Raw genomic sequence first — 24,071 nt, 5'->3', positions numbered from 1 at the left:
GCTAAATCTTTTTTTGAAGAGTAAGAGCATTTTGATTTTTATTACAGTATACATGAACATTCTTTACAGATTGCTCTCTCTCTCTCTCTCTCTCTCTCTCTCTGTATTTGTAGGGACAGAAACCTATTCCTCAGGAGAAGCTTGACCGTGTGAACGAGCTGATTGAGCCGTGGTTTGTTTTCTCTCTGATATGGAGCGTGGGAGCCACCGGAGATGCTGCTAGTCGCCAACGCTTTAGTGTCTGGCTAAGAGACAAAATGGCGAAAGAAAAAGTAACAATTTCTTCCCATATTAACGCTTAAAAGAACCCCAAACCTCGAGAAGTACAGTACATTTGTGATTTGCGCTATTGCACATTCAGTGCAAAGTGTAAAACAAAATGTTTTAATAATTTTATAATAAGAAAAACTAGATTTTTGTCTGATTATGTCATTACGTATGAAATTAGATTTATCAGGCAAATGTATTAAATAAATATCAGCTCTCAGTGGATGGCAGCTGTTTAAACATTCAGCGTGTTTATTTATTTCGTAGATTCAGTTGTGCTTCCCAGAAGAGGGACTGGTGTATGATTATCGCCTGGACGACGCAGGCATCACTCTACGACAAGAAGATGAGGAAGAGGTCAAAAAGAAGGTATATATAATTTTTTCGTTGTCCCGGGGTGTTAATGTACTGTAAGTGCAGTTTATAAAATTATTCACTAAATAGTTTATCTTTTATTATTATTGTTTTACAAGGTGCAATGGGTCAACTGGATGAATTATGCCAGCAACATAGTCATCACTCCCGAAACCAGCTACGCGGACATCATCGTTCCTACCGCTGACACCGTGCGCATGTCCTTTCTGTTAGACATGCTTCTGTCCAATAAGAAGCCAGTATGTTGGTCTTAAGTCATTTGTGTTATCTAAACTTAAAGATAGATAGTATTTTATTAGCATAGCACATGCCAATGTCTAAAACATGGTGCCAAAAGTGTCTCACCTAGGTGAACTTTTTCAGGTGGGATCATATAACACCATTTTTCATAATACTTAAAGCTTCTTTCAGTATCTCCTGATCTCCCGATTTTTTTTGTAAAAATTCATACATATTTATATTTTTATCAGATAAAAAGAAACACATTTGCTAAATACCCTTATATGCCCTTTTATGTCCATAGTATTCATAACTTTTTTAAATGGAAATCTTTCAATGATCTTAATTGTCTTATAGATAAAACTTGGCCAATTTAGATTTTACATGAAAAGACATAAACCTTAAAAAAAAAAAATCTTTAAACTTGTTATGATATTGCAACATGAATTTGACATGGTTACAGCCACTACAGATTTTTTACTTTTTAATCTTTTACCAAAAACCAACAGTTTTTACAGGTCACATGCCTCGGGAAGCTTCCACCAATTTTAGTAATAATACCCATAAAGAATAATATGACATGAATAATATGAATAATTTCCATGTGAAGTAAATATTATTTAAAGCGAGACAATATACCGCTGAAAAATAACCATTTTTGGGATACATACAGTATAAAATAATCTTTCCAAAACAGCTGAACTTGATATTTTTAGGGAGCAAGATTGGTCACTTCCATGTCACATACTGTAAACATCAGAAGTAGCTTTTCGGCAAATTATATATTATTAGATATTATATAATATTTGCATTAAATGCATAATGTAAAAAAAAAACAATGTTGTGTTTTGACTGCAAGCAAGTGAAAATCCTGCAATGAAACATATTTGTTTGTTTTTTTAGGTGCTGTGTATCGGCCCCACCGGCACGGGCAAGACCCTGACTGTGTCCGATAAACTGCTGAAAAACATGCCGGCCGAGTACATCACACATTTCCTCATGTTCTCCGCCCGCACCTCAGCGAACCAGACACAGGATTACATCGACAGTAAACTGGACAAAAGGTCTGCTTCACTGAATCTTAAGCAAAAGCAAAAGATATATAGTTAGCTAATTGGTTGGCTAATATTTTCTATGAAACGATGTCATGATTGTAACCATCATGGTTGTGGTGTACCAGGCGGAAAGGTGTTTTCGGTCCTCCATTGGGAAAGAACTTTGTCTTTTTTATCGATGACCTTAACATGCCCATGCTGGAGACATACGGTGCCCAGCCGCCCATCGAGCTCCTGCGCCAGTTTATGGACCACGCAGGCTGGTATGACCGGAAGCTGATAGGTGAGCAGATGGTAACTTAGGAATTTAGAGTATCTTCCAGTTTTTGTACTGTACATAGAGATCAGTTGTTTAAAAAAGGAAACGATATATATTCTTTTTACCAGGGACATTTAAGCAGTTGGTAGACATCAATTTCGCATGCGCCATGGGTCCTCCTGGTGGAGGCAGGAACCCAATCACACAACGCTTCACAAGACACTTCAACTACCTCTCCTTCACCGAGATGGAGGACTCCAGCAAGAGAAAGATCTTCTCCACCATCCTAGGCAGCTGGTTGGGTAAGAAAGACATTTTTAGAGCATTTTATAGTGTGTGTGTGTGTGTACAGTACCTTCACTTGATCTTTGAGATCTTCATCAGTCCTGTAGTGTAATGTTGTATCTCAGATTCTAGCATTTCTGAATGCCTGTTCTTCTGCAGAAAAAGCTCCAGAGCTGATTCCCCTGAACACAGCCCTAGTGGATGCCACCATTAACGTGTACTGCACAATCACCTCTGGCCTCCTGCCAACTCCAGCCAAATCACACTATACTTTCAACATGCGTGACCTGTCCAAGGTCTTCCAGGGTGTGCTCATGGCTGACGCTGGAAAGATCCAGGTAGAGAAAGCGTGTTTTAAGAAGGATCTGAAATGATAAGGCACATGTTATATAAAGTCGTTTGAAAGAGAGGATATCTTGCATCTTAATAAAGCACACAACACCCAGGAAATCGATATATTTTTTAAAAGCATAGAGTTTTTTTTTTGTGTGTGTGTCTCATCTCAGGACAAGGTTCAGCTCCTGCGCCTGTGGTACCACGAGAGCTGCCGGGTGTTCCAGGACAGACTGGTAAGTCAAGAGGACAGGGACTGGTTCGATCAGCTGCTGCAGAAACACATCGAGGAGTTCGACTGCAGCTACGAGGAGGTGGTGCCGTGCCAGCCGGTCCTGTTTGGAGACTTCATGATCCCTGGTGCTGATACCAAAGTGTACCAGCTCATTGACGATAAGGAGAAGGTGGGGCACTATATACAGTATATATTCATTTTAAGTATGTTGTTTCAGCATTTATTTATTAATTACTAGTGTAAGTATCCATGGTTAATGGTTAAAGAATTTGTAGAAGAGTTAAACAGTTAAAGCTCAGATGAGAAATCGAAAAAGTAGATCGGATAAAAATGGAGTTTTCGTCTTAAAACGACTGTGTTAAAATTCACTTATACCACTTCTGCGTTTTTATTTTAACAGTGAAAATATGAACTAATTCCCGTAAAAATATTCAGTTCAGGTTTTCTAATTAATAACTTTTGGTGCAGGTGTTTGTTTACGTTGAGCAAGTAGCGCATTACTAGGTTATTGTAAAATAGATTATTAAATCTGTTCGTAAGATTGCTTTTACTCAACATTTTGATTTGAGCGCATAACACTGGGCTCTCAGTTCGGGTATTTCACGCGCCCATATGATTCTTCTGACACTAATTTTTGTCCTCCAATGTATGAAAGACGAAGAGCGAGATCTGACCAGTGTAGACAAAACCTTTCTTTTATTTCTATAGGTGACATTTCTGTCCTTTTTCCTACAGCTGGCTCGGGTAATGGAGGAGTACATGGACGACTACAACCAGATCAACACGGCTAAGATGAAGCTAGTTCTCTTCATGGACGCCATCCAGCACGTGTGCCGTATAGCCCGCATCGTGCGCCAGCCGCTCGGAAACGCACTTCTGCTCGGATTGGGTGGCAGCGGGCGCCAGTCCCTCACCAAACTCGCCTCACACTTGTAAGAGACTACACTGAGTAGAGATACAACACAGTCTGTATGGGGTAACATAATACGAACTTAATGTTTTTAGGCCTTTGTGCACTTCAATGGTTGTTTAATTCAACCCAAAAAGAATCGCACGCACCTTTAAAAAAGGTTAAAGAGCAATAATTTATAATCCCAGCTCCAGTATTCAGATCTATTGTACATAGTTTGGGAGCAAATGTACACTCCAGGATTTTCTCAGAACTGAGACTTAGGGCGATTGCATTCCATACTCATACAAATCTGTAAAGCTGTAATGCATTTAATAATTTAGGGTTAAAACACACATGCAGAGGGTTACTACTTCTGCACAAAAAGTACTTCAAACATGGAAAATTTTCAAAGCAGGAGCATTCTGGATACACACGCAGTCATTAAAAAGTCATTATAGCTCCGTATTTAAGCACTGAGTCCATGTGCAGGATCCCGCAAGCAATCATTATGGCAAGTACAAAGAAGTCGTGTATGGGAGAATTAAGCCAATTAACATTATTACTGGTCACAGATAATATAAAGCAGTTCTTGTTATACCGCGGAGGATCTACAGTAATAATGTGGTTACACATGTTGGGCATTAAAGGTTAAAGTGCTGATGTACACTGTCATGAGTTTCCTCATCGCTTTTGTGCCACATGTAAGCGCGGATACACTGCAAATTAGCATGCGCTACTATAACGCCCACATGGAAAAGAAAGACGCGTGAAATACTTCTAATAAACTGTGCTTGGAAAATAAATGAGTCAGAACCAAACGGTCCACAACGGTTATTAAAGTTAGTAACCTTAGCTATTAAATATTTGCATAAATACAAGTCAGGATAAGATTTTCCAGTGTCCATATTGAAGTTTTTTTTTATTGATGTATTTTCCATGGAGTTTTACATAGCTTCATGAATTTCTGCTTTAAAACCCATCGTTTTAGGTGTCATGTGTTTAGGTGTCATGTTGTTTGTTGCACTCCATTCTGTGATCGTCGTTGTTGTGTGTTCCAAGATGTGAGTACGAGTGCTTCCAGATCGAGCTGTCGAAGAACTACGGTGTGCCCGAGTGGAAGGAGGATATTAAGAACATTATGATAAAGGCCGGTGTCACGAATGTTCAGATCACCTTCCTTTTTGTTGACACCCAGGTGAAGTTAACCTGAATATATGATTACTTTAAGCTAAGCGAAGGCACGTTGGAAATATTTCAAATGGCATTTTCTCGGTTATATCCAGAACACTGAAACATGTGCAATCCTACCTGCTGCTTTTCAGATTAAGAGCGAGTCGTTCCTGGAGGACATTAATAATATCCTGAACTCGGGCGATGTGCCCAACCTGTACAGCGGAGACGAGCAGGAAAGGATCATGTCTGCCATGAAGCCTGTGGTGCAGGATCTCGGCATGCAGCCCACCAAGACCAACCTCATGGCCGCCTACGTCAGGAGAGTCCGCAGCAACATCCACACCGTGCTGTGCATGAGGTTCATAAACCATTCTGTAACCCATTTTTATGGAGACACTCACGATATTTGCAAGTCTAGGATGAGTTACTTTCCTCAACGTATATTAAAGAAATTATATATTAGTTAAAAGGTTAAAGCTAAAAATAAGCTGATCAGCATCTGGTTTATAACTTTCATCCTACTCAACATTAAATTTAATGTATGGGTGCACAATTCATTTTTCATAGTGTACATCCCATTTTTTTTGAGTAAGCTATCATGAGTTGCAGTGTCATGTCTCTTTTATGAGGATTTTGGCGGCTTATAGGTGCATAATGTTTTTTTTATTTCTGTGTTCCACATAATCTGTGTATAGACAGTAAACTATCACGTTGATTGGCCTTTTTGTGTGCCGCATACAGCCACGGCCACCTTTAGAGAAAAAACACTATGTAAGCCAAAACAAGCGCTAGAAGTTGTGACGTAATCTGCCATAACACAATCTCCCGAAGAATACCGAAGAACTGGCTGACGTTTCATTAAATTCTTTCCAGTTTTGCATCTGACAGATAGACAGACAGACAGAAATTGTTTTTGCCAAAATTGGGTTGCCAGATTTATTGGGTTTGGTCCTGGCATGGTACTGTACGTTCCATAAATAAAATCGAAATTTCTGAAATCCGTCCGTTTTCCCTCCACAAGCCCGATAGGTGAAGTCTTCCGCGCCAGGCTCAGACAGTTCCCGTCCCTCGTCACATGCTGTACTATTGACTGGTTCAGCGCCTGGCCACAGGAGGCCTTGCTTTCTGTCGCCACGTCCTTCCTTAACGAGCTACCAGAGCTGGATGCTAGTCCTGAAGCCCTGAAAGGCCTGGTAAGAAAAAGTCTTGAAAAAATGTTTCTGCGTCCATACAGTACGACCGCTGGACATAAATCATAGACCCATCAAAAGATCTACAGACTCTACATCTTCTGTTTTTAGACGGAGATGTGTATGGAGATCCACCAGATGGTGGCTGTCAAGTGCGTCCAATACCGCGCTGAACTCTCGCGCTATAACTACATCACACCCAAGAGCTACCTGGAGCTGCTCAGTATTTTCTCAGCCCTGATTGGACAGAAGAAGCAGGAACTGCATGGTGCTCGTCAGCGCATGAAGGCGGGTCTGGACAAGGTGACGTCAGCTTTCAAAAAAAAGTGTGTTTGCATCTGTTTTTTTCCGAATCTGACTCCACTGTGTGCGTGCGTGCGTGCGCGCGTGCGCGCGTGCGTGCGTGTGTGTGTGTGTTGCAGCTCTTGAGCACATCTGATGATGTGGGTAAGATGCAGGAGGAGTTGGAAACAACGAGGCCTCTGCTGGAAAAGGCAGCTAGAGAGACAGACCTCACCGTAGAGAAAATTGAGGCAAGTGACATCATCAAATAATACATTCAGTTCATTAAATGCCTTCTTATTGCCAGTGGTGTGTCAATATATCTGTTGTTTGTGTGTGTGTAGAAAGACACATTGATTGCAGAGACGACTCGTGTGGATGTGCAGGCTAAGGAGGCCAAGGCGTCTGAGATTAACAGTGTAGCAGCCGCATTTGCCGCAGAGGCACAACAAAACCTTGATATAGCTCTGCCTGCACTGGATGATGCTCTAGCCAGCCTCAAGTCTCTCAACAAGAACGACATCACTGAGGTGATGCTCAATACCACAAATTACACTGAAAGATGAATTGTGTTATCTTTTTCTTTTGTCATTATTTGAAGCGTGTGTGTTGGTGTTGCGCTGTCCAGGTAAGGGCCATGCAGAGGCCTCCTCAGGGAGTGAAACTGGTCATCGAGGCGGTCTGCATCCTGAAGGGCATCAAACCCAAAAAGATACCTGGAGAAAAGCCGGGGACCAAGGTGGATGATTACTGGGAGCCTGGAAAAGGACTTCTGCAGGACCCTGGAAAATTCTTAGAAAGCCTACAAAAGTTTGACAGGGTCATACAGAAATCTACACACGCTTAGTAGACTTTATTAAACACTGTATAAGTTTGTGTTCTAAACTTTTCTTGATCTAGCAGTTGTGTAGTATAGTACTGCATGTGGGTAAATTAGGGTGCTTTCACACTATGGACCGAAGCACTAGATGGATAAACTCTGTATATGAACCAGGCAGAGTGGGGAGGGAGGCGCAATCGCACCCGAGCGTAACACGAAGCCATTACGCCCAGAGTGAAAGCAGCTTTAAATCCATCACAAGATTAGTTTCTTTCTCAACATTGTACCTACTCGTTTTAATCTGAAAAACGTTTCATTTCTTTTTTCTCCACACCCTCTGACACTCCCAAGAGAGGCAGCTAAATCACAGCTTAAAATTAGATTTATTTAAATAAAAGATCATTTTACATCTGAGTAGGTGAGGGTCAAGGGCCTTGACCAAGGGCCCAACAGTGGCAACTTGGTGGTGCTGGGGTTTAAACCTGACACCTTCTGATCAGTTGTCCAATGCTTTAACCACTGAGCTACCCCCATTAAGGCGTTAACTTAGATATTGACAGAGCATGGATTGTCAATAACCGTGCATAACTAATGATATGCATATAGTATATTATATGTGTAATGAGAAGATAGCTTAGGCAAAATTCCACCTATGATCATGTATATGATGCAGACTAATAACTTTTCGTTAATCTGACTAGTCCTGTATATATTTATTTATTTATTTATTTATTTATTCATTATTATCATTATTTATTTATTTATTTATTTATTTTACTCTTTCCACAGAACAATATCCCAGATGCTGTGATCAAACTGCTTCAGCCTTACATAGACAACGAGGAGTTCCAGCCGGCCTCCATCTCTAAAGTGTCCAGGGCCTGCACGTCCATCTGCCTGTGGGTGCGCGCTATGCACGGGTACCATTTTGTGTCCAAATCTGTGGAGCCCATCAGGGTGAGAAGTGCTGCCCTCTGTAGTTCAGAACTCAGTACTGCACACATTTCTAACCTGATCTGTAAATTCTATAATATCCTACCCTAATTATATCTTTATTTTGTGTATGTGTGTGTGTGTGTGTGTGTGTGTGTGCAGCAATCTCTTGCTTTGGCTCAGGAGGAACTGGCAGTAAGTAATAACAAATTGAAGAAGGCAAAAGAAGAGTTTGAGGCAGTGGAGGCGGGCATTGCGGCGCTGCAGGCCACGTATCAGGAGTGTCTGGCCAAACGTGGCGAGCTTGAGAGCAAGTGCAGGCTGTGCGAATGCAGACTGGTTCGAGCAGGCAAGGTGAGCAGGGACTAATCTGTATTTAAAAAAAAAAACAATACAGTCTCTACAAATGATTAGAGCAGCACACGCCTATCTGATTGTCCTGGTCCAAATCATTTGTACCTGTCCTTGTCAGTAAACAACCAGATCACCTGGTCTAACTCCGCCCCCAACAACCAGATCACCTTGTCTAACTCCGCCCCCACAACTTATAGTCATTTCTGTCACATTATATTTTTTTGTACCTGTGTATATTATTGTAAAGCCACATAAACACTTGTATGTGTACGGTGTGTGTGTGTTGTAGCTGGTCGGTGGCCTTGCTGATGAGAAGGTGCGCTGGAGCGAAACAGTGCAACATCTGGATTACCTGGTGGATAACGTAGCCGGCGACGTGCTACTGGCTGCGGGATACGTAGCCTACCTCGGACCCTTCACTGTAAGCATGCATGTGTTCCTCGTTTCTGTATGTACCTGTTCCATGCTAAAGTCAATGTCTATGTGACTATGTGGCATTTTGTACAATCTATCATTTAGAAGTGTTTGTTCATATTTATGTGTGTGTGTGTGCGTGCACGTTCTCCAGGGCGAGTATCGGGCATCAATGTTTGAGGAGTGGCTGCGCGGCTGTAAGGACTACAAGGTCCCTCACACATCCGAGCCCAACCTCATCGGTACACTCGGAGACAAAGTGAAGATCCGTTCCTGGCAGGTAACAACCACACACACACACACACACACACACACAAAAAAAATTAACATCTCTATTCAGACAAGATTAGACCCACATTTGTGCTTAAACCATTCACTGAGAAATAAGAAACTGTTCACTGTGTTTCTGTGTGTGCGTAGATTGCTGGATTGCCAAAAGACAACCTCTCTGTGGAGAACGGAGTGATCACTCAGTATTCTCAACGCTGGTCTCTGTTCATCGACCCTCAGGGTCAGGCCAACAAGTGGATCAAAACCATGGTATGAACTACGAAACACAAGTACTGTAAACAAATTGCTCAGCCTCCTTGTCGGCAGTACGTGTCCGTGTTTGTTTTTCCTTCCTTGCTTGAATGGTTTCACGTTTCTCAGACGTTTTGATCTCTGCTTCTGCAGGAACGTGACAACGGACTGGATGTGATGAAGCTCAGCGACCGGGACTTCCTGCGCAATTTAGAAAATGCCATTCGGTTCGGGAAGCCCTGCCTGCTGGAGAACGTAGGAGAGGAGCTGGACCCAGCGCTCGACCCTGTTCTGATGCGACAGGTACAGTGACACGTGTGCTTATTCTCTTGCAAACAAGTCACCACTAAACAATTGTAGGCAAATATATTGTACATTACAGGCTTATGATTTAATGCTTGAGAGTCAGACAACACCTCAAGGATTAGGATAATATGTAATGCTTTTTACAAGTTTACGTTTTCACTGTGTGTGTGTGTGTGTGTGTGTGTGTGTTTGTGTGCTCAGACGTTTAAGCAGCAGGGCAGTACAGTACTCAAGTTAGGAGACACCGTTATTCCCTACCACGACGACTTCAAGATGTACATCACCACTAAGCTACCCAATCCACACTATTCCCCCGAGATCTCCACTAAAGTAACCCTCATCAACTTTACTCTTTCTCCAAGGTACAACAGTGTTCACTAGAGTGTGTAAAGCATCCATGCTGTCTACTAAAAGCTATTTTAAAAACACAGTATTGCTGCAGATTTCTTTTTATGTTATAAATATAATACTGAAAATGTGTGTGCTACATCTGAAGTTTATGCAACATGGAAGTGACCGATCTCGCTTCCCTTAAAGTCTAAAATTGCTAACTTCAACCATTTTGGAGAGATGATTTTATAAGTGCCCCAAAAATGGCCATTTTTCAGCGTTATACTGTCTAGCTTCAAACAGTAATCATTAAAAAAGCTAATTATTCATATTTCTAGTATTAGGTATTGATTCTAGAAGGATATGGCCTGTAAAAATTTTGCTTACGTTGGTAAAACCTTAAAAAGCAGAATGTCTGTAGTGTCCGTAACCATGTCAAATTCATTCAATGCAACAATTTCGCGTTTTAGAATAATACACTTTTTCAGGTTTCCGTCTTTTCATGTGAATTTAAATTGGCCAAGTTTCATCTGAATGACAGTTAAGATTTTTAAAAGATTTGAAGATTTGAGTGGCGCAGTGGTAAAGTGCTCGCCCTATCATCCGGTGATCGCTAGTCCGTAACTTTTTTTAATTCAAATCTTTAAAAAATCTTAACTGTCATTCAAATGAAACTTGGCCGATCGCTGGTTCGGTCCCCGGGTGATGCTGTTACTTCTCGCGACCGGAGGTCTAGAGGAGGGCATCTGCGAACTCGCGCACGCTGAAGGAGCGGCTAGCGCTTTCCTCCGAGTGTGTTACTCCACCCCTAATGGTGCATGAGCAAGCAGTTCGAAAAGATGCGGTCGGCTGGTGTCACGTGGTTCGGAGGAAACACGTGATAGTCAAACCTGATTAGGGGGAAAATCGGGGGGGGGAGAAAATGGTGTTATATGATCCTATCTGTATTTGCAGTTTGATAATAAAGTGACGTGTACTTTGCAGCGGCTTGCAGGATCAGCTGCTGGGTCGGGTGGTGGCTGAGGAAAGGCCTGACCTAGAGGAGGCCAAGAACCAGCTGATTGTGAGCAACGCACACATGAAGCAGGAGCTAAAGGAGATCGAGGACCAGATCCTGCTCAGACTCAGCTCGTCAGAGGGGAACCCTGTCGATGATGAGGAGCTCATACGCGTGCTCGGAGCCTCCAAGATCAAAGCTGAAGAGATACAGGTCTGTCACCAGACTACAGGACAGACGCAGACTCTCTCTGTTCAAACCACACACTCTTAAAACAACACAAACAGAGCTTTCAGGCAAACTGAGCATAACTGAGCAACTGTTGCGAAGCTCAACTGAAAAGCTAAAAGTTATACAGGACGAAATACCAGACCATAACCTAATTATTAATTTTATTATTTCAATTTAAATGAACATTTATTCTTTTCAAATTGCAGCTTACTTCGATCACATTCAGTTTACCTAAACCTAAGGTTGCATTCCCATTTTACTAAGAAAGACTGTAGTTAAATAAAGATATATAACCAATTAATATAAGTGCTGGACTGTGGCAGGCCAAAGTGGTGGTGGCGGAGGAGACAGAGCGAGACATCGACACCACTCGTCTGGAGTACGTCCCGGTAGCCGTGCGCACCCAGATCCTCTTCTTCTGCGTGTCTGACCTGTCGAACGTAGACCCCATGTATCAGTACTCACTGGAGTGGTTCCTGGGCATCTTCATGGCAGGCATTGCTCACTCAGAGCGTGCAGGTAGAGAACAGGATTATCATTTTTAATTATCATCATCATCATCATCATCTCTGAGAGTGCTATAAGTAGTCATTTAAACACTGAAAGATTGAATCTGTACATATTTCGTGCTTTAATTAATGAATTAAAAGTTTCTTATAGGCTTTTTTAAGTGTCAGTTTGTTGGCTTTTGTCCCCAGTTTACTTTAGTTTGTACAAGGCGCCCTGACTAGCAATTTGCCATGGCGCTTTTGTACCACAACATTTATCAGAGCGTTAAACAGTATGTTCTCTTAACATCGTCTAAAAGTGGCTAAAGTTATCCAACATCTCCGGTCCCTGCTCACTGAGAAGCTCAGCTGTGACCGATGTGACGTCTAGACATTGCTGAACTAAAACAACTAACTAACACTCACAGCTAGAGAACAAGCTTTGTGTATTTATGTATCTGATCAGTGTGACGTGATTAAAATCAATTCAGTTACGTATCATGATTTTTTTAACTGACTCCAGAATAATTGTTTTTTATATTAAAATTGACTTTTGGGCCTCCGAGTGGCGCAGTGGTAAAGTGCTCGCTCTATCAGTCGGAGATCGCTGGTTCGATTTCCGGGTGATGCTGTAACCTCTCGCAACCGGAGGTCTAAAGAGAGCTGATTGGCCGAGCTCTCTCAGAGGGGAGGGATAGGAGGTACTTAGTGCTCCTACATTAACAGCCGGTTCTCCCGGCTGAATGGTAGTAGTAGCCTTAATGTTGAAGCCCCCTAGTGACGGGGAGGAATTGGACACGACTAAATTAGGGAAAAAATAAATAAATAAATGAAGTGGCAAAAGGTTACAATTTATGTATAATCATACAGGTAGCTTGGTCTAAACTATTCATACAGCAGGCAGCACAGTACCCTGTGTGGTAGAAGCGAATCATGTGTACATTTTGTTTAGAATTGTAACAAAATCGTAATTCAAATCCCTGGTATTGTGATTGTAATAATATCACAGTTAGTTATTAAAACAAAAAGCATCATGAGCATCAATTATGCAGCTCTTAAATGTACCGTCTGCAAAAAAGTAGGGCATCACCTTCCTCTCTCTTTACATGTCACTCTGCCTTTTCTTAGACTCACTGGAGCAGCGCATCAACAACATCAATGAGTATTTCACCTTCAGCCTCTACAGCAACGTGTGCCGCAGTCTGTTCGAGAAGCACAAGCTTATGTTCGCCTTCCTGCTGTGCGCTCGCATCATGATGAACAGAAATGAGATCGATATGGTGAGGGTTGCGGGGGGGGGGGGGGGGGGGGTGCAAAAGGAGAGAACAATCCCCTTAATTCTCTTGTTCCTGCTTTCCTGTGCTGATCTTTTACTATAATTTATATAAATGTTACAAACTTGATGTATGGAAATGTTTCACCTCTATTTCAACGTCCAGATGGAGTGGCAGTACATGTTGTCAGGAGGCACAAGCCAGCAGCAGCTGCCAAACCCGGCGCCCACCTGGTTATCGGAGCGGGCGTGGCAGGATATCATGGCCCTCAATGCTCTGCCCACCTTCGAAGGCCTGGCACAAACCTTCTCCAGACACGAGCCTGATTACAGGAGGATCTTCGACAGCAGCCAGCCTCATCGGTATCCTTTCACACAAACAGACACCTACATACACCTGACCATCTCACCCATGTGTATGCTTCTGTGCATTATATTGTACAGTATGTTCTCTGTGTGATTGTCCAGGGAGCCTCTTCCGGCCGAGTGGATGAAGAAGCTTGACAGTTTTCAGCGGATGTTAGTGCTGCGGTGTCTGCGTGTAGATTGTCTCACACAGGCCCTGCAGGACTTTGTGTCAGCAAAGCTGGGCCAGCGTTTCATCGAGCCTCAGGTTAACCAAATCTATAATTTCTGATAATTACCTCTTATCTGCTAGTAATGTAAAAAAAAAAAAACATTTTTATTTTAAATGCACTTGGTAATCAGAGATTGATTGGGCTTCGACAATATGCTTCTGTAGAGCTACAACGATAATGTATATACAGTAATAAGTGATGAAAGTCTGTTTCACCCAGAGTTTTCTCTGTAACTAAAGTGTTATGTAGCCGAGTGCTATAACATCATGTCATGTTATTAGCACAATTTGATCTCTTTAGTAGCAGAATGTTGGAAGTGATGCACCACCAGTATAGAACTTTCTCTGCAATTTTACTTAAAAGTTTAACACTGTCCTTTAAAACAAGCACATGAACATTTAAACATATAGTTTTGGTGAAAAAGAACATGTCTTGGCGAGACGGCAAAGTGGCTTAGTGGTTAGCGCTGTCGCTTCACACCTAGAGAGTCCGGGTCCGATCCCTGCCCGGGTTCGATTCCCGCCTCCTGTGTGGGTTTCCTCCCACAATCCAAAGACATGCAGATTAGGCTAACTGGCTTTCCCCCAAATTGCCCGTAGCATACCGTGTGAGTGCGTATATGTGTGTGTGTTCCGATGAATTGGCACCCTCTCCAGGGTATACCCTGCCTCGTGCCCTACGTCTCCTGGGATAGGCTCCAAGCCCCCTGTATACAGGATAAAGTGGTAGACAAGTGAGTGAGATATCTTGGCCAGTCGCCTAAATTAGGGATATGATTTAAGACTTTTCAGTGTTTGACTGATGGTTCTAGTTAGTAACCTATTAACCCAATGTAAGTATCTATCCAACGATGGAACCTACAGTACAAAGCACTTTTTGTAAGTCGCTCTGGATAAGAGCGTCTGTCAAATGCCTAAATGTAAATGTTGATTTCTACAGTATATACATTATAACTTGTGTCTTCTTATCTGTCTCTCATAGACTTCCGACCTGTCTGCGGTCTTTAAGGAATCATCTCCCTCCACTCCGCTTATCTTTGTGCTGTCCCCCGGTACCGACCCTGCAGCTGACCTGTACAAGTTTGCCGAAGTCATGAAGTTCTCCAAGAAAATGAGCGCCATCTCTCTAGGCCAGGGCCAGGTTAGAACAACAAAAAAATGAAACACTATGATTCTTCAGGTATCCTGTACTGTGACAGAGATCCAGATTTTAGTTTGTAGTGTAAATGAAGATCTGTCCAGCTATATGTTAGATTATGCAAATGACCTTAATAAGGCTATAAGAAAGAAAGAAAGTTTTGACTGGGATTTCTTTTCACCCTAGCTTTTCTTTTTTTACAAAGCAGTGACATAGGAAGGCATTTCTCTCCACTGTGTTGCCTATAACGGCTCTGTACTCAGCACTGCTATCAGTTGCCGGCATGTAGGTCACTTACTATAGAGCTGTTACATTCCTAACAATGACTGGTGCATTCAGTTCCTAGTGAAGGTCTCCTAATGAAAGAAAAGTGGCCTGAGGTCACACCCACACCCATGGGAACATTTTTTTTTACTGCGGCAAGCTGAAAAAGTGCCTAAAGATACAATTTTAAAAAATGGATGTTGATGTACCAACCTCAGCAGCAACCCCATTTCCAATCTCGTCTGTTCTGACCCCAGAGTATTCAGCATCACCGGTATACTAATCACTGGCCTGATCATCATCTGCACCAGTTTCTTACTGGTTCATGCCTCAAGTTGTTTTTTTTAGGCATACATGATTCATAGGTTACTATGTGCCTCAACAAACAAACACGAAAAAATGTATCTGAAACTGCTCAGGTACTAGACTAGGACTAGAAATGAGAGACGTCCTGCAGGAAGCCTGGAGAAGTACAGTATTCCTCAATACAACATAAAATATTTTTGCAGTGGGAGGGTGGGTATATGTACTGTAATTCATAAATTTCACAAACATGATATTAGTATTGCTTTATTGGGTTATTTGAATGAACCCCACCTGCCTCAGGTTTCCTCCGAGTTCTCCGGTTTCCTCCCACAGTCTAAAGATATGCAGAGCGGGATAACTGGCAGTGTGTGTGACTTTGTGTCTGAGTGAGTGTGTGCTTGTGTGTCCTGGCACCTCGTCCTGGGCGTACCCCGCCTGGTGCCCTAAGTCCCCTGGCATGGGCTTTAGACAGGATAAGAGAAAGAATGAGGCCAAATATTTGAACATTTCTGTAATATTCCTTTTCTTCCTGCGTTTTTCTCCTCTTTTGCTGCTCTCAGGATGTTTCCAATTCCAATTTTTTAGACTGTTTTGGCTGTGTGCATGACTGCTTTTTGTTCTGTTTGTGATTGTTTTGTCTAGACAGCATTCTTTCCTGAATTAACTTCAGCGGCCTGACATTGTGTTTTTTTTAAATCTGCAAATTTGTAAGTTCTTCCCAGCTCCAGCATTCTTGGCCTTGCCTTTTTCCGTATGGAATTTCTCAGAAAGGGTCTAATTATTCATCCCTGGTAGAGGAAGATCAAACGCGATGACAGATTGCAGATGTTTTGTGCTGAATTATGTTGTTGAACCTTGAATGTGTGTTTAGATCTGATGGTAATGTTGGCTGAGTGTTTCAGAGGCTGTGTTAATGTTCTCTCTGAGACTGCATCTGTCTAGGAGTATGTTGAATTTGTGGTTAAATTTATGTATATGTGTGTGCGTGTGTGTTTGTGTTAGGGCCCCTGGGCTGAAAAGATGATGCACAATGCGATGGACAAGGGGCAGTGGGTATTCTTCCAGAATTGCCACCTGGCACCCAGCTGGATGCCCAGTCTGGAGCGACTCATTGAGAACATCAACCCCGACAAGGTTAGTTACTCCTAACACACGTGTGCACAAATACAGTACACACTTCACGTGTGGATATCCATTATTCACGGAGAGACAATACTAAATGTGTATCAATTAGTTTATTAGTTCTAATTATCTTAGGTAACTGGACAGTTGTTTAATTGAAGCACTAAACGCTAAAAGCGACCACTCTGCGCGTGTTTGTGTGTGTGTGTGTGTGTGTGTCAGGTCCACCGGGACTTCCGCCTGTGGCTCACTAGTTTGCCCAGCAACAAATTCCCGGTCTCCATTCTCCAGAACGGTTCTAAGATGACCATCGAGCCTCCGCGAGGCATCAAGGCCAACCTACAGAGGACCTACCTGAGTCTGAATGATGACTTCCTTAAATCCTGCAATAAGGTGCAAACACACACACACACATAAATGCATTTCAATCTAAATAATCTAAATCGTCAACGTCGTCTTATTATAAATCTAAACCTTACTTTTCAGATGGCTACGTTCAAGTGCCTGCTGCTGTCTCTCTGTCTGTTCCACGGAAACGTCATCGAGCGGAGGAAATTCGGTCCACTGGGTTTCAACATTCCGTACGAGTTCACAGACGGAGACCTGCGCATCTGCATCAGCCAGCTCAAAATGTTCCTTGATGAATACCAGGACATTCCTTACAAGGCACACACACACACACACACATTCTCACCGATGCATCCTGTTCCAAAAAGCATCATACCTGAACTTGCTCCATAACTGGACAGGAAACTCAGTCATAACCTTATTCTGTATTATTAACGTTCTTCTCTCTCTCTGTCTCTCTCTCTCTACGTCTAGGTTCTGAAGTACACGGCAGGTGAGATAAACTACGGCGGCCGTGTGACAGACGACTGGGATCGCCGCTGCATCATGAACGTGTTGGAGGACTTCTACTGTCCCGTCGTGCTGACCCCTGAGTACTCCTACTCGCCCTCAGGAGAGTACCGCCAGATCAACACAGAGCTGGACATCAAGGTTTACTTTAACGTCTAGTCATTTACCAGATGTGCAGCACACACACACACACACACACACACACACACACAGCATAGCAAGTCTATGCACTGAACTGTTACTGAGCAAAACTGTTATTATTAAGAAATTGTTGGTTTCAGCAAAAACAGTTTCCACCCTCTATTATTATCTATATCCACTCTATCTACCATCTACCGTGGTTAAATACAGTATTTGCAGGACGTATTCACTATAAAAAACGTTTTTTTGGATTAAGTGCCACTGATGTCATGTAAAACTCGTCTCATCTCATTCTGGCTGAATACTAGGGAAAAGAATGTACACCACTAAGGCAGAAACAACATGAAAAAAAAAATCATGCCTTTCTAATCTTGCCTTGCTCACTTTGGCTAAGGACCCAGTTTAACAAACATTACTGAAGGGAAAAAAAGAGGTTCTCTTGAAGTCTCAACAGCTAAGTGTGATTTCCTGCCGCAGTGAACATCCTACTTCGATCGAGTTGTGAGAGCTGCGCGGCATAATTAAATGGATGTCGTAACTAGCTGTCGAAATGGCAGCAAGAAATCTTTAAATGGAATCTTCTCCTTCTTACAGATTTAATACAGTATAAAAAAGCGGTCATTGCCACCCTGTACAAACTTTATGTCTGTATTATTGAGTCAGTACAAAATTTCAGATTTTCATGCATCAGTATTTCACCACAATGTTACAGAAGGGGTAGGGGTTAGCACGCTCATCTCCAGCGTCGGGGTTCGATTCTCACCTCGGGGTCTGTGTCCGCTACATGTTCTCCCCTGTGCTTAGTGGGTTTCCTCTGGGTACCATGGTTTCCCTCCCAAAGGCCAGGAAAAAATTAGGCTAATAGTTCCCAAATACTTGTCCACCACAGTTGTGAAATGTGAATAAATACAATGGTACAGTAATCACCATTGGTCTCCACAGTCCCTATTTGGACTACAGACGTTCCTGCATGGATGGAAATGGACATTATAGAAGCAACCAGTTTTAACACACACAAAACTAAAGAAGCTGACAGATATTGCATGCAAAAAGAAGCAGCTGCGACAGTCATGGTCGTCAGAAGTGTGTGGTTTTTGCAGGAGTCTTACAGTAGGAAACTAATTTCCTAATAAAGCTGGACAAATTACACCTGCGACTAAAGGCTCCTTAAAGCGTCTCCATGCCAAATACTGACTTTATCGTTTTTTTGGACTTTATAGTTTTCTTTTTCAAGGCGTCCTTGCTCTATAGCATTTCATTGCATCTGTCTAAGGCTTTCACACGGTACTGTGTGTACTGTGTATACATACCGTACATGACCTGAGATTTGGAATGCATTATTCGCAGGGCTACCTATCGTACATCCGCGGCCTGCCGATCAACGACACGCCAGAGATCTTCGGCCTGCATGACAACGCCAACATCAGCTTTGCTCAGAATGAGACTTTCGCCCTTCTGGGTGCTGTACTCCAGCTGCAGCCCAGAGCCACCTCCAGCGGGGGCAAAGCCAGAGAGGAGGTCATTTAATTAACTCCATAGCTAAAGGGTTCGGTACTCCTAGTATATATGTATATGTACACACATGTGAAACTCTTTCTCACCGGCAGATCGTCGAGGAGATTGTGACAGGGATTTTGCAGAAGATTCCCAACCCCATCGACATACAGGAAGTTGTTATCAAGTACCCGGTGATGTATGAGGAGTCTATGAACACTGTACTGATACAGGAGGTTATAAGGTGCATACACACATCATACACATATCATACACACATATAGGTTATAGCTAAAAATGTATTATAGATTCTATTATTAATATTGATATTAATTATATTATATTATGTATTTATGTAAAAATATATATTAATTAAATATAATATAAATATATTAAATATATGATATTATTATATTGATATTAAATACTATATGTATTTTTATAAAACAATTGCACCAATTTATTATTTAAACCCTCAAAAAAAATTGCGGTAAGAATATTTTCTTAGTTTGTTATTCATTTTCTTCAGTTTTTTTTCTTCTCAGATATGTTTATCTGTAAAGCCGGCATTAGCTGTAATCTCTCCCTTTTTCTTTCTCTCACCCTCGATGCAGAGATTAAATCCCATTCACGATCGCTTTATTTCACATATAATGTGTTAATGATTTTTCTCAATATTTTTCATTCCTGAGATTGCACATATTTTTTGGCACCATGATTGCTCTCGTTTTCTCTCTCTCTCTTTCTCTCTCTCTCTCACTCTCTTTCGCTTTGTATCAGATATAACAAGTTGTTAGCAGTGATCTCATGGAGTCTGAATGATTTGGTGAAGGCGCTGAAAGGTTTAGTGGTGATGTCATCCGAGCTCGAGCTCATGGCCAACAGTCTGTTCATCAACACCGTTCCAGAAATGTGGCAGGCCAAGGTGAGAATCTGTCCTCCTCACCCCTTCTCCCTCTGTCTTGTCTCCCTTTTTTTTATCTCGCTTCTGTACTCACTGTGTAAAGTGTCTTGTCTATAACAAATGTACAGTGTTTTATGTTGGTCTGTACTTTGAGAGCCACAAACAGCTGGAATCAAATTTCTTGTGAGTGTCAACATACTTGGCGAATAAAACCAGATTCTGATTCCGACTCCCTCGGGCACAAAAATTATGAAACATTTATTATTTAAGACATGAGTTTTACCTTTTTAAGGTTTCCAACATTTGTTGTATCATCTGCGTTTATGCCCTTCACAATTAGGGTCTCATAAAATCCCAATTAAATACATTTACGTTTGTGGTTATAATGTGACAATATGTGGAAAAGTTCACGGGGGTGTGTATACTTTTACAAGGCACTCCTGATATACACTAAAATCATAGTTTTGTGTGTGTGTGTGTGTGTGTGTGATCTCTCCCGTAGGCGTACCCGTCTCTAAAGCCGATGGGCTCCTGGGTAGCCGACCTGCTCCAGCGCATCACTTTCTTGAATCGCTGGATCTCCATCGGGATCCCGCCCGTCTTCTGGATCAGCGGCTTCTTCTTCCCACAAGCCTTCCTGACGGGGACGCTGCAGAACTACGCCCGCCGCTCTGGCCTCTCCATCGACAGCATCAGCTTCAGCTTCAAGGTTCACAGCGATCCTACACCCCCTTAAATCAATGCTAAAAAACATATGTGTATTTACGATGGAACATTTTGGTGAAAAATGTTTCCATGCTTCCACTCTTCTTTTTTACAGCGCAATACTAAGTTAATCATTTTGTTTTTCAAAGAAAAAAAGCTGCTTAAAGGTTGGCTTTAAATTTGTACATGGCCAAAATATGGTTTCGGTGCTATAAAGAAATGAATAGGATCACAAAACGCCATTCCATTTTTCATAAAACTTGATGCTTCTTATCTCCTGATCCATGCTTTGGTTTTTTGTAAATATGCATACACATTTATTTTTTAATCAAATAAAAAGAAACACATTTGCTAAATACAATTTCATCCTTTTATGTCCATAGTGTCCATAACTTTTAATTTTTTATTTAAATCTTTCAACGATCTTAACTGTCATTCAAACGAAACTTGGCCAATTTAGATTCAAATGAAAAGACATAAATCAAATTGTTAAGATACTGCAACATGAATTTGACATGGTTACGGACACTACAGATTTTTTTCTTTTTAAGCTTCTTACCAAAAACCAATTTAAGCAACAATTTTTGAATTTTAAGTCTTATGCTTCTAGAAGCTTACACAAATTTTAGAATCAATACTCATAAAGAAATATGCATCATTTGTATTTTTAAGAAATTATATATTGTTTGAAGCGAGACAGTATAACGCTCAATAATTAGCATGTTCAAGGCACATATAAAGTCATCTCTCTAAAATGGCTTGAAATTTTTAGGTAAGCGAGATTGGTCACTTCCATGTTGCATAAACTTCCGAAGTAGATTATTTAGCATTCACATTTTCTGTATTATATGTATAACAAAAAAATTTAATCAGCACCAATACTGTGTTTTGGCTGACAACAATTCTCTTTATGCTTCCTTCTGATTTGGGGTCAGATTTAAGTGGCAGCCTGTTTTTTTTTAATAATATATGCAGGCGTAGTGAATATAATTTGATATGTCCACAACCGTGTACTTTGAACTATTACTGATTATTACCCCATGGAGCAAAACTCTATTTAAGTCAGCATCTATCTGAGGCTATGTGACTATTGTGTGCTTATATAACAGCATAATAATACCTTGGTCTAATGACTTATATAACCACTGTACAAATCACAGAACTTATCTGGAAGCTGTATAAACTAATGCTGCCTATTGTTATGTTTCCGTATCATATTTCAGTAGCTATTTTCCTGGTCTCGACATGTCATTACAGAATCGTTATCTGATCACGGCGCCTGAGTCATGTATATGAACGCTGTATATTCTCCTGCAGAACTCTGCTTTCACTCTCACTGATCCTCCCGATCCTGTTTTTCCTTCACAGGTGATGAAACAGTCAGTGGCAGAGTTGGCCGAAAGGCCCGAGTCGGGGTGTTTTATTCACGGCTTGTTCCTGGAGGGGGCGCGCTGGGACGCACGCAAAGGCTTGCTGACCGAGTCTCGGCCCAAAGAGCTCTACACTGAGATGGCCGTCATCTGGTTGGTGCCTACGCCCAACCGCAAAGCGCCTCAGTCCGGCATCTACATCTGCCCCATATACAAAACACTCACACGTGCTGGTGAGCTCTGTGTGTGTGTGTGTGTGTGCGTGTGGTTAGATTTGAGCCGTATACAGTTTCAGAACAGTGGATTAGGTATGAAAACTGATAGTAGAATGTTGTACCTTGTGGTACATATTCATTATTATGATTATTATTATTATTACTCTCATTTATTTATTTAACTTTTATTTTTTCTCCATCTCTCTGACCTTTCTGTCCCACTTTTTTTTCCCCTCTCGCCTTTGTCTCTCTCGTCCCCTTCTATCTCTTCCTTTTTCAAATACACACATTTGTCCCACTTATCGTCCTCTCTCTCTCTTGTCTCTTTCACTCTTTCCTTCTCTTTTAAACAGGAACTCTGTCCACAACCGGTCACTCCACTAACTATGTAATCGCAGTCGAGCTTCCCACAGACCGTCTCCAGAGTCACTGGATAAAGCAGGGGGTGGCACTGATATGTGCACTGGATTACTGAAAACACACACACTGCTCTTTCCTACATTCTGCCTTTCTTGTTTATCTTACAAAGACACGCTGTTTGAAGAAGTGAAGAAAGACTCTTTCATCAGGAAGTGAACTCAAAACTGTGTTTCCTGTTTAATCTCCTGGATGATTCCTGGAATGACGAATGATGCTTGTGGAAAAAGCCGAAAACGGCCTAGCACCCACTTACCTTAAAGCACAAATCACACCCCGCACTCCATCTCTCAGGGATCGAGGACGACATGCAGCAAGACTGTGTTCTGTACCGGCGCACAGGTGGTGGATTTCTAAAGACCTTAAAGAAATATCCTTCCCAACAGATGGTACTTCCAGTCGGTACCCTAGTGAACCAATGTAAGGATATATTTATCGATGGAATCTTCAAAAGCACTTATATAATTCATTTGTGGCAGCTCATTTTGTCCAGATCCATTCGAAATTCTCTCTCAGTGAACTTAAAAACCATGTTGTTAAATATACTTCATTCCCATTCATAAATGATTTAAATATAAATATATATGTATTTTGTTGCGTCCATGGTAACAACTGCATTATAACAATAGATTCTGTCACTTTCACATCCACAATTATTTATCACACATTTATTTCTCTGATATTTTTAAATGTCATACCAGATACTGGTTTACTAGCTCATTACATTTTTCAAATAACATTTTTCCTTCATTTCTTTTAAAGGGGAATGTACGTTTGTCAATGCAACAATAATTATGTATTTTTATGAATCACAAAAATATATAAGATTTTTATGCAGAAACCCATATTAGCATTTATTTTCCACAAACACAGTTGGATGTTTGCACACTATGTACTTTAATATTAGTACATCTGAATATTCAGTATGCACACAAACCTCTCTCTCTCTCTCTTTCTCTCTCTCTCTCTCTCTCTCTTTCTCTCTGTCTCTAAATTGTTTTAAAAACTGGTTGAGGAATTGCTCAAACCGGAGGCAGAGCATATGATTGCGGTACCATATCACGAGATCAGATTCAGGTTTCCTGGTTTCATCCTGAGGTCTGTGTATGTTTGTTTGTTGGGGTTAAAAAAAAGTTTGTTATACATATAAAACAGAAAATGTGTGTGTCAAAGAAGCTACTTCTGAAGTTTATGCGATGTTGAATTGACCAATCTTGCTTTTCTAAAATTTTCAAGTTGCTAATTTCAGCCATTGTTTAGAGATGATTTTATATGTGCCTCAAAGATGGCGATGATAATTATTCATATTTTATTATGAGTATTGATA

At 41.4% G+C, this 24,071-nt stretch overlaps 1 protein-coding gene across 1 annotated transcript in view; it reads left to right on the top strand.

The window, feature by feature from the left end:
* Nucleotides 1-23,792, top strand: part of dnah1 (dynein, axonemal, heavy chain 1) — a 44,569-nt gene extending 20,777 nt beyond the window's left edge. Inside the window, exons 39-77 of the mRNA XM_053483481.1 lie at nucleotides 114-272; nucleotides 535-636; nucleotides 741-881; nucleotides 1,765-1,925; nucleotides 2,042-2,199; nucleotides 2,304-2,477; nucleotides 2,620-2,798; nucleotides 2,967-3,197; nucleotides 3,764-3,960; nucleotides 4,980-5,115; nucleotides 5,243-5,451; nucleotides 6,115-6,286; nucleotides 6,395-6,586; nucleotides 6,706-6,816; nucleotides 6,910-7,095; nucleotides 7,194-7,385; nucleotides 8,175-8,342; nucleotides 8,481-8,672; nucleotides 8,962-9,093; nucleotides 9,241-9,366; nucleotides 9,507-9,626; nucleotides 9,762-9,911; nucleotides 10,116-10,276; nucleotides 11,229-11,454; nucleotides 11,796-11,991; nucleotides 13,089-13,240; nucleotides 13,400-13,596; nucleotides 13,702-13,846; nucleotides 14,793-14,951; nucleotides 16,521-16,652; nucleotides 16,863-17,033; nucleotides 17,127-17,306; nucleotides 17,463-17,639; nucleotides 18,987-19,157; nucleotides 19,247-19,377; nucleotides 19,914-20,058; nucleotides 20,540-20,746; nucleotides 22,111-22,345; nucleotides 22,681-23,792. Coding sequence (XP_053339456.1) covers nucleotides 114-272; nucleotides 535-636; nucleotides 741-881; nucleotides 1,765-1,925; nucleotides 2,042-2,199; nucleotides 2,304-2,477; nucleotides 2,620-2,798; nucleotides 2,967-3,197; nucleotides 3,764-3,960; nucleotides 4,980-5,115; nucleotides 5,243-5,451; nucleotides 6,115-6,286; nucleotides 6,395-6,586; nucleotides 6,706-6,816; nucleotides 6,910-7,095; nucleotides 7,194-7,385; nucleotides 8,175-8,342; nucleotides 8,481-8,672; nucleotides 8,962-9,093; nucleotides 9,241-9,366; nucleotides 9,507-9,626; nucleotides 9,762-9,911; nucleotides 10,116-10,276; nucleotides 11,229-11,454; nucleotides 11,796-11,991; nucleotides 13,089-13,240; nucleotides 13,400-13,596; nucleotides 13,702-13,846; nucleotides 14,793-14,951; nucleotides 16,521-16,652; nucleotides 16,863-17,033; nucleotides 17,127-17,306; nucleotides 17,463-17,639; nucleotides 18,987-19,157; nucleotides 19,247-19,377; nucleotides 19,914-20,058; nucleotides 20,540-20,746; nucleotides 22,111-22,345; nucleotides 22,681-22,802 — 6,495 coding nt within the window. The 3' untranslated portion in view covers nucleotides 22,803-23,792. The remainder of the gene's footprint in view (nucleotides 1-113; nucleotides 273-534; nucleotides 637-740; nucleotides 882-1,764; nucleotides 1,926-2,041; nucleotides 2,200-2,303; nucleotides 2,478-2,619; nucleotides 2,799-2,966; nucleotides 3,198-3,763; nucleotides 3,961-4,979; nucleotides 5,116-5,242; nucleotides 5,452-6,114; nucleotides 6,287-6,394; nucleotides 6,587-6,705; nucleotides 6,817-6,909; nucleotides 7,096-7,193; nucleotides 7,386-8,174; nucleotides 8,343-8,480; nucleotides 8,673-8,961; nucleotides 9,094-9,240; nucleotides 9,367-9,506; nucleotides 9,627-9,761; nucleotides 9,912-10,115; nucleotides 10,277-11,228; nucleotides 11,455-11,795; nucleotides 11,992-13,088; nucleotides 13,241-13,399; nucleotides 13,597-13,701; nucleotides 13,847-14,792; nucleotides 14,952-16,520; nucleotides 16,653-16,862; nucleotides 17,034-17,126; nucleotides 17,307-17,462; nucleotides 17,640-18,986; nucleotides 19,158-19,246; nucleotides 19,378-19,913; nucleotides 20,059-20,539; nucleotides 20,747-22,110; nucleotides 22,346-22,680) is intronic.
* Nucleotides 23,793-24,071: the final 279 nt, after the last annotated feature.

Source organism: Clarias gariepinus, chromosome 23 (genome assembly GCF_024256425.1).
Source record: "Clarias gariepinus isolate MV-2021 ecotype Netherlands chromosome 23, CGAR_prim_01v2, whole genome shotgun sequence".
Lineage (NCBI taxonomy): Eukaryota > Metazoa > Chordata > Actinopteri > Siluriformes > Clariidae > Clarias > Clarias gariepinus.
Note: the sequence above shows the minus strand (reverse complement) of the source record. Positions and strands in the feature narration are given on the sequence as shown.